The 9,874-nt window shown below is 40.3% G+C and overlaps 1 protein-coding gene across 1 annotated transcript in view; it reads left to right on the forward strand.

The window, feature by feature from the left end:
- LOC137379741 (transmembrane protein 213-like) overlaps positions 1–9,874 on the forward strand; it is a 37,481-nt gene extending 27,607 nt beyond the window's left edge. Inside the window, exon 3 of the mRNA XM_068051052.1 lies at positions 1,263–9,874. Within this exon, the coding sequence (XP_067907153.1) occupies positions 1,263–1,447 (185 nt within the window). The 3' untranslated portion in view covers positions 1,448–9,874. The remainder of the gene's footprint in view (positions 1–1,262) is intronic.

Below are 9,874 nucleotides of genomic sequence, written 5' to 3' on the forward strand. Positions count from 1 at the left end.
CTCTGAACAGCTTCTAATACAATTATATCCTTTTTCAAATAAAGAGACCAAAACTGCACATAGTACTCCAGATGTGGTCTCACCAAGGTCCTGTACAGCTGCAATAAAACTTCCCTCCTTTTATACTTGATTCCCCTTGCAATAAACACCAACATTCTATTTGCCTTCCTAATTACTTGCTGTACCTGCATACTAACCTTTTGTGATTCATGTATCAGGACACCCAGATCCCTCTGTACCCCCGAATTCTGCAATCTCTCTCCATGTAAATAGTATACAGCTTTTTTATTCTTCCTGCCAAAGTGGACAAGTTCACATTTTCCCACATTATACTCTATCAAATTTTTGCCCACTCACTTAACCTATCTATATGCTTTTGTAGATTCTTCCTTTCCTTCCTATCTTGGTGTCATCAGCAAATTTAGCTACTATACATTTGGTCCCTTCATCCACGTCAGTGATATAAACTGTAAATAGTTGAGGGCCCAGCACTGATCCCTGTGGCACTCCACTAGTTACAGCTTGCCAATCTGAAAAAGACCCATTTATCCCTACTCTCTGCTTCCTGTTAGCTAACCAGCCCTTTATCCAGACAATCTGCAAATTTTTTTTTTTAATCATTCGAGGTTTTTTTTTTGAGTGTGTATCTGACACAGAAAACAAACATCACACAGACATATTTGTAAGAGAAACTTTCAAACAAAAGGAATGCTATAGAAAACAAATCATGAGCATTTAATGTATTTCTTGTTTCCTTATCTCTTTCATAGTCTTTCGTATTTGGGAGAGGGGGATTGGACAGGCTAGGGAAGGGGCAGATTGCAGAGCAACTGGACATAAAGGTGGTGGTGGTTGGAGGTGGCTGGGAAATGAGGACATATTACAGGGGGGTTGGACAGATTGCTGCAGGTGGGGAGGAGGGGGTGGTGCTTCTGGGTTTAGTTGTGTGACCAGGGCAAAGCACTCCTGTTTTTTCTGGCCCACAAGCATTGCTGTAAAGTACCTTACCTGTTCCATCCAACCCTTCACACCTCTCTTCAGCTGCCAGGTTTCTCGAGGTGTTAAAAATAAATTTTAAGTTAAAATGGAGGCATGCAGTCTCCTTAAAATATTTTAAAGGCCCACCTTCTGGGAACGGATTGGTTGCCTGCTCCTGATCCACCTCCGTTAAAACGGGAAGTGGATGGGTTTGGGTAGGGTAGTCCATCTTTCATTTTTGAAAGGCAATTCTTTTTTTTTAAAACAGCTTTATCTCCCCACAGATTTTCAGGATGGTCAGGATATTTGCGTGACAGCAAGGCTGTGCTGCCAGCTTGGGGTGGATGAATACGGCTGGATTGCTGCTGCTGTGGGCTGGAGTCTCTGGTTCCTCACCCTCATCCTTATTTGTGTAAATAAAGTAGGAAAACTGAGGCCTGATGAATCAGAAAAGTACCCTTCACCCTGAATCATGGGATGCAAAGTGAAACACAAAACTGAAAGGACCAATAGGAGGGAGAGAGTGAAAACCAGCTCTGGACAATTCAGGATGAATGAACAATATTTCAAATGTGGTTTGCATTCTTTTGCACTATGGCTTTTCTGTGAGTTTATTATATTCTCACCACAGCAAATAAATGCCATGAAACCAAAGCAAGAATCTCTTCCAGAAATGGAATGGAACAATGGCTGTCACATTATTGTACTGGGCTACATAACATTTACCTCTAAGCTTGGAACTAACCAGTAATGTATTTTTTAAAAATGTTAATTTTAAATTTTAAATGTTTCCAAATCTATTAAGACACTTTTAAACACTTCTCTCATACTCCTGAACAGGATATAAGGGAAAACTGAGCATCTGATACATAATCCCTTTCTCCTCTGTACTGCCACTTTTCTATTGTAATCTTTCACATTGCCATTTTATTGTTACTATTCTGAGCTTTCCTATCTTGTTATTCCTAATTTCCCGGTACACTGTCTTGAATACTCATCCTCTTTCCTGGTATCGCCACTATGCTAAAATCAAGATTCACTACACTATCTGCTACTCAAATTCCTTACATCTCTGTGATCTTTTCTTCCCGCAGTCTTACAGGTTTTTAAAACCCAAGTTTAGCTTCCAATTCCTGACTTCATTGTCTTCTCTTCTACTCTTTCCAGTTTTGCTGATACCTGCACCATAGGTCTGATCTGTCACCCAGGTTTCTCTCAAAACAAAATCAGGGTCTTATTGAAGTACAGCTCCCTTCAAATCATCCAGGCAACAATCAGATTTGATCTAAGATCCAATATTTTTCATGCACCAAATATTTTATTCACTATATAAATAGTGAGGTTAGATCCAATATTCCATTAAAACTTAATATCTTCTATTAAAAAATCTTATATTTTGCACTTGAATTTTAATACTGAAATACTCAAGATGACATTTACAATAACCATCATTGAAATGATGTAGATAATAGTGCTACAGCAAAGCTGGTTCATTCATTTGAGGAAACAATATTATTAGGGTAACTATGATGCTTCCAACAGTTACTTCCTTCATCTGTTCCCATCTGTACCAATCATTATAAAATCCACAAGACAAAGGAATGAGTTTTAATAGAGTGAATGGACTTTTCTCATCCGTGACATTTTCTTACCCTCCATAATCACAGGACCTGTAAGATTTAAGCTTGGCAATAAAATAGGTGAACACTTTGACTTGGTTGGTTACTTTTGTTACCATTCAAATGATACTATTATACCTCAGATTCCCGATTAAGAACAGCACTGCCTATAGAAACAGAGAGCCAGAGAATGTTGAGTTATACTGCCTGCTCTGTCACAAACTTCTGGCAGTCATCCAAATTCTCTTCACCAACATCAAAACATCGATCAAATTTTTAGCCTAAATGAAGGCTTGACTGCCCTGTCAGTTGAAGAAACTCAGTTTGCACGAGTGAGTTACAAATACTACTAGTTATGAGGATGAAATTGTATGAGACTATCTTTCATAATGGCTTCACCTGCATGTCAGTGTGTTAATTTCACTATAGTAAATTTACTCCCCATTTATATTGTTTTATTTTTGTCGATTCGTTACATAATTTGTAATACAAATGGGCCATAACTCAAATCGGTCGTTTTCAATTCTCATATTCTTCCTTTTCCTCCTCTCCTCCTACTGAAGATATCAATTTCATACCAGGACTATGGTTCTATTGCCCTCTAATACCATATCTAAGTGGCTATTCTCCACTTGTGAACGTATAGAGTGACTGCCAGCAGGATATTTCACTGAGATTGGCAGCACCCTGATCCTGTCCTTACCAATCACATATTCCAGCAAACAAGAGCAGGATGCTTGGTTGATCATTGTTCAACTGCCTTGCCCAATAGTGCTGAGACCAATTATGGTACCCTGAATGTACCATTTTAATGGCCTTTCTTCATAATACCAAATAACCTGACTTCCATTTGATGGTGGTCTGTATTTACTCTAGTCCGTAGACCTGGTTTCCCAGCCAATCATACATTGTTTTGTATGATTAAAGTGTTACATTATCTTGTATCTTTTCATCACCTCATCCAATATAACACTAAGCCATAAAGACAATAAGTTGCTGATTTCAGCAAGGAAAATATCATTGGCACAACAGTTGACCTCAGAACCACTCAGGGTGAAGAATGACTGTTGGATAAGATATTAGAGAGCTACTGGAGTTTGCAGAACCAGAACCCGGCAGGAATCAATGGCTTCAGATGAGGAACATAGTATGGAGTTTGGCCTGGGGTTTCCGCTTGATTGGGATGGTTTATTGGCACAATTCACCTGATATTGGCATAACTGCCACAAAGGATCACAGAATTTTATGTACAAATTGCGTTCAGCACAACTCGAGTTTCCATGATTGTTGCGCTAGTTTTACAATAAACTCACACTGGAAGCTGAACCCACCCATAAAAACTGGCCATGGCCCAGGGTGACTTAAATACCTTTGGGAATTTTGGCTAATTGTCCTTGTTTGCTGGCCTTCAAAGAGGCTCCAAAAATTAAGCTGGATCTTTTGTACTCAAGGACAGGTATGTTTTGAAAGGTTTGAATGAATTAAAAAAAAATACTAGGGAACTTACTACTGTACACCAATCTAACTAGAAAATAGTTTTGCTTATTTTTTAAGTCATTTTTAGTAATTTAAAATTGGTTACTCACAGGTGGTAGATTGATACTGTGATTTAAAATGCTTATTTTTTTGAGATTAAATCCATTTTCAGCTGTATTAAACTTTACCAAGTCACCACAGTTAAAAACATCAAGGAAATAGTTAAATAAGTTTTGAAATGCTGCCCGATTGCACTGGTTCATGACAGATCTTGTGTTCGTTGATATGCAAAGGAGTTTGACCAAAAATTCAGGGAAGGGTGGGAGTTTTCAAAGTGGGTTCAATTTGCACCAGATCTGTCGATTTCACCAAAGCCTACAGTTTGTGTCTAAGGAAAGTAGGAAATGCAAGGGAAGAAAACTAAAAGAGACACATTCTTCGATTATAGTTATTGTAAATGTTATCCCCTGTACCTCAGCCTTTCGCAAAGCCTTGCCCTGATATGACTCAGCTGGGAAGAGTATGAGAGGTAAAATCCGATAAGGAGATTCCTGTAGGCTCATTTATTGGGCTTCCTTGATCCCTCTTGTTGCAGCAGTCTTCATATCATTATATCTACTTAGGAACATAGGAACAGGAGGTGGCTATTTAGCCCCTCAAGCCGTTTACCATTCAGTGAGATCATGGCTGATCTGTGACCTAACTCCAAAAATTTGCCTTTACCCCCATATCCCTTAATACCTTTGGTTAACAGAAATCCATCAATCTCAGTTTTAAAATTAACAATTGATCTAGCATCATCTGCCATTTGCGGAAGAGAGTTCCAAACTTCTGCCACCCTTTGCACGTAGAAGTGTTTCTTAATTTCACTCCTGAAAGATTGGCTCTAATTTTTCCACTATGCTCCTAGTCCTAGATTCTCCAACCAGCGGAAATAGTTTCTATCTATCCACCCTGTCTGTTCCCCTTAATATCTTGAAACCTTTAATACCACCCTAGTTTGTGTGATCTCTTGTAATTTAACCCTTGGAGCCCATCTACCACTGGTAAGCCTACACTAATCCATCCAAGGCCAATAGATCCTTCCCTAGGTGTTCTGCCTAGAACACAATACTCCAGATTTGGCCTAACCAGGGCTTTGTATAGCTGTACCATGGCTTCGATGCACTTGTATTTTTGTTATATCTAAAAGCCAGAATTCCATTAATCTTTTTGATTTTTTTGGACCTCTGCAAGATATCTTAATGATTTGTGTACTTGGATCCACATGTCTTTTTGGACATCCATGGCTTCTAGCTTTTCACCATTTAGAAAGCACTCTGAATTTCCATTAACTGAGGAAACAATTGTGGTGTGAAGATATTTTTAACATGGTGAAAAAAGATGAATAGATGATTTTGATTTGAAATTAAAGCTCAACAATCATTGCACCTGCTGGATTTAGAGTTTTTCGCCCCCTCCCCTCTCCCCAAAAAGGCTTATACATTTCGAAGATATTTCCTACTTTGCTCTTCATCCTCTTCAAAATTTATCTTCATTTATAGAGCCAGAGGATACCTGTGAATAGCAGCACAAAATCATTGATGTAATCCATGAAACATAGAATTTAATACATGCAAGAGACCCAGACAGGTTTATTTAATGCAAGTCAAGAACAGTTTCCTTAAAATCAAATAGCTTTTTCTCAAGGCCATGTGACACCATTTTGGTCACTAGGAAGGGCAGTTGAGTCCAAGAGTTAATTTAAGAAACACCTAGTTGAGATGGTGATGTTCGTAGTCTGGAATATTGAGATCAGAAAAGAAAATAAGTCATTTTCATCCAAACTGATCTTATGATACCGGATAAACATTTCAGAATGAAATGGAATGTTAGAGTAAACTCACCAATCTCACATTCTGAATGGGAAGTTGCATTTAGAGGGATTACGTGCTGCAAACAGAGCTTAAAACACAACAGCAGATTGTCTGCCCTGCCTGCCTGCCTGCCTTTCTGCATGGTTCTCCACTGAGAGTGTGGGATTGCTAAACTTATCCTATAGATTTACCAATCCGTTAAAATACAACTTTTGACAAATATTATTTTAAAAATCCAACTGGAGATCCAAGTAACTCATTAACTGCAGAGCTACTAAGTTTGAGAAATTAGCTTGATTGACGTTATTGTGTGCAGAAAACTTCGCTATCCCTCTTTGTCCTCCAAATTTAAATTTTAATGAATAGTTTATCTGGGAAGTTTTATTCGGAATGAAATGAAGTTGTTAGTAGCGTGAATGGAACCCCTTTCCCGACCAAGTATTAGCATCAAGCATTGGTTGGAAAAATATATAAAATAGGTCAATGATTCCATAAATGCTTCAGCAATGTCCTTGAACCCAAACTGAGATTAAGCTCTCCTCCCATTTCCCTAATGTTGTGTTCCCAATTCACAAAGAACTGAATCCTCTGGGCCTCAGTTCTAAAGCTGTCACTTCAGTCTCCATTATGACCTAATTACAGGCAGTTGCTGCTGTGTCCTGTGTCTACAGGAAACCCAATTTTGGTTTAATGATCATTCCGTCAAAAAAGATCATCCAATTTAAATATATTTGCTGCCACACTCTATCTAGATCGTCAGCCAGAATTTTCACAGATAAATTTCTGCCCAAGATATCAAAATCAGATGATGTAATGGTTTCGTGAATAAAGCTGTAGAATGACACCTTGGAGCAAAAGGTTGAACAGGGGGCACAGCAAAGTGTAGGAATGCAGTGGTTATATGGGGATTCAATTTTTCAGATACTGACATTTGTCTTGGACAGGCCCAAGTAAGTCTTCTATCTACTCTGAGGCCCAATTTGGTGATCAGTGGGCCAGTCTGCTAGACTTCTGATCTAGTTTGTGCTCAAGGGTGGACAAGTCTAGGAAAAAAAAAGTCATGAATAGCACCAACTAAGGACAAGTGATGCAAAGATGCAAGATCTTTAGGCAAAACCCAAGAAAATGTCTGTTCAAGCAGCACAAGCACATGCCCATTTCACCTAGATTGTCAGATTTGCTGTAGCACTCTCAGCAGCAATATCAAAATAGGTGTATTTTTGGTCTGCAGTGAACTTGGGCCAGTTTCCAGTGAATACAGACTCAATAAAATGATGGTCCTTGCACACGTTTGTGGAGTTTGAATTAAGATCATAATTTTCTTGAAATGCTCACATCTTCTTAAGGACTTGAAATTAGCAGAAACAGAACTCATTCTATTTTGGACTTGGCAACCACATCCATTCCTTAAGAGAATGCCTTATCCCCCTCTTCATTATCTAATGTCTTGTGTGGATGCTGCAAGTACAAATCAAGCAAGAGTTATTTCTGAAATCTGGGAAAGGAGTGTTGAAATCATACACACATGCCCTTTGAAGTATCCCATGCATATCTGGTTTTTAATTTCTTTTGACATAAAATTTGGGTCATACCTTCCAACTTATTCCACACTGCAGGATACTTGGCGCGGATGTTGCACATACCTCCCCCACTCTCTGCCACACAATCAAATTCTCCTATTTGATTGTCACTCTGAATGCTGGATTAAGTTATTCAACACAAATCGTGTTCCCAGAAAAGCATCAAGGACAGGGTCTCCACCTACCTCCCAGCCAAAGATGCCCTGGAAGATTAAGGATCAAGTGCAGACTGGGACTGAGGAACAGAAAGGTTTTCACAGACAATGCTCAAGGCCAGAATTTTACGGTGGATGGATGGGAGCTGGACTCCAACATGAAAGTCGGTGGCAAACCCGCTTCCGCCTAGCCTGGGGATCCGTCCCATATTTTACGGGTCCCCAGACTTTAATTGTCCCGAGGCGGGACTTCCACCCACTTGAGGGAGGAGGTCCCGCCTCAGTGAACTGCCGGCCAATCAGCGGGCCGGCAGCTCTTAGTCCCAGCAGCGCCACTGGGAGTGGAGGCCATTGCTGGAACTGCAGCCACGCCGACGCCATGGATCGAGGAGGGAAGGTAAGTAGGGGCATGCCTGACCAGGGGAATCGGTCCTTCCCTATTGAGGCTGGAGTGGTCCTTTGTGGGGAGGGGGTTGTCTTGGGTCCCGGGGGTGGGCTAGGAGGCGGGGTGGCCCTCAATCAGGCACCCTGTGCCCAACTGCCATGCCCCCCCGGGGCGTGGAAAGGCCAGCAGCTATCGCTGGGCGGCCTTTCACATCCCCAGCACACCCGCTTGCCACGGGTAAAATATCCATGGAGGCGGGCGAGGGCCCTTAAGTGGCCGCTTAAGGGCCTTTATTGGCCTTGGGCGGGCGGGCGGGCTGTTTCCTACCCCCCGCCTGACCGCCGTAAACTTGCCTGGAATCGGGGCGGGTAGGCCTCCTGGAGCCTGCTGCTCAATTTTATGCCGCTCCCATGCCACCATTCGACCCACTGGGACGGCACAAAATTCCGGCCCAACTCTCAGAGATAATTGCTTTGAGGGTAATGGCTTTATTAAACTGGCTTGCAAGCTAAGGACACATGGGTATGTATTCAAATTGGAAGAAAGTGACTTGTAGTATCCGCAAGGATCTGTGCTGGGACCTCGACTATTCACTAAATTTGTTCATGACATACACAACACTATAAAGAGCCATATATTCAGGCTTGCTCATGCCAAAAGCTTGGTATGGTTCAGTACAAACAGGAGCAGAAAATTATAACGAGGCAATGGCGATTAAGCGAGTGGGCAAAACTGTGGCAGTGAATTTCAACACAGGCAAGTATGAGGTCATCCATTTTGGACCAAAAAATGTTAGTTCCAAGCATTATTTAAATAATGAAAAGCTAGGAACAGTGGAGGTCCAAAGAGATTTAAGGGTCCATGTACAAAGATTACTAAAATGTAGTGGTCAGGTACAAAACAAAATCTAATAGAATGTTAGCCTTTATAACTAGAGGGCTGGAATATAAAGTGGAGGAAGTTTTGCTACAGATATACAAAGCTCTGATTTGGCTGCATCTGGAATAGCGTACAGTTCGGGGCACCGACATTAGAAAGGATATATTGGTCTTGAAACCGCCACCACCCCTACAACTCTCCAGGAAGTTTGTGTTCCTCCAACTCTGTCCCTCTGCATCCCCAGCTCTCTTTGCCCTATCATTGGTGGTGTTCCATCAGCTGTATAGGGCCCAAGTTCAGGAATTCCTTCCTAAACCTATTCATCTTTGTCCGTCTTTAAGATCATCTTTAAAACTTACCTCTTTGACCAACCTTTCAGTCTCCTATGCCCTTATATATTTCCTTCCGTAGCTTGGTGTCAATTTATTTTTATGATTATGTTCCTGTGAATCACCTTGGGAATGTTTTACACATTAAAAGTGCAATATAAATGTAAGTTGTTGGTACTAACTCTTTTAATTATGTCATGCTACACAAGAGATTAAACACCAGCTTCACAAATCATGTCCTATCCAATTCGATATATTATTTCTAACGATTAGTTGCTACAAAGTGTCTATGTGATTTCTTCAAATGTATGACTGATCAACAGCTTTTTCACTTAGTGTTTGTTTTAGATGTTTCTTTTCTCTCTACTTATAATGTTGAAGTCCATTCAGTCTTTGAAGTGTATCTGTAACTTAAAAAGCATTAGCCATGCCAGATATTTCTATACTAATACTTTGATGAAAAGAAGCAAAAATATTCAAGTATGTAATAAAATTACTTATAATTAAGCTTAGCATAAAAATTGCAAACCATTTAATATTTTCTCTAATGCAGAGCGATCTGAGCTGCACAAATGTATCACTATTAAGATTCATATGTTCTATTATGAAGGGTTTTG

Source organism: Heterodontus francisci, chromosome 18 (assembly GCF_036365525.1).
Source record: "Heterodontus francisci isolate sHetFra1 chromosome 18, sHetFra1.hap1, whole genome shotgun sequence".
NCBI classification, from domain to species: domain Eukaryota; kingdom Metazoa; phylum Chordata; class Chondrichthyes; order Heterodontiformes; family Heterodontidae; genus Heterodontus; species Heterodontus francisci.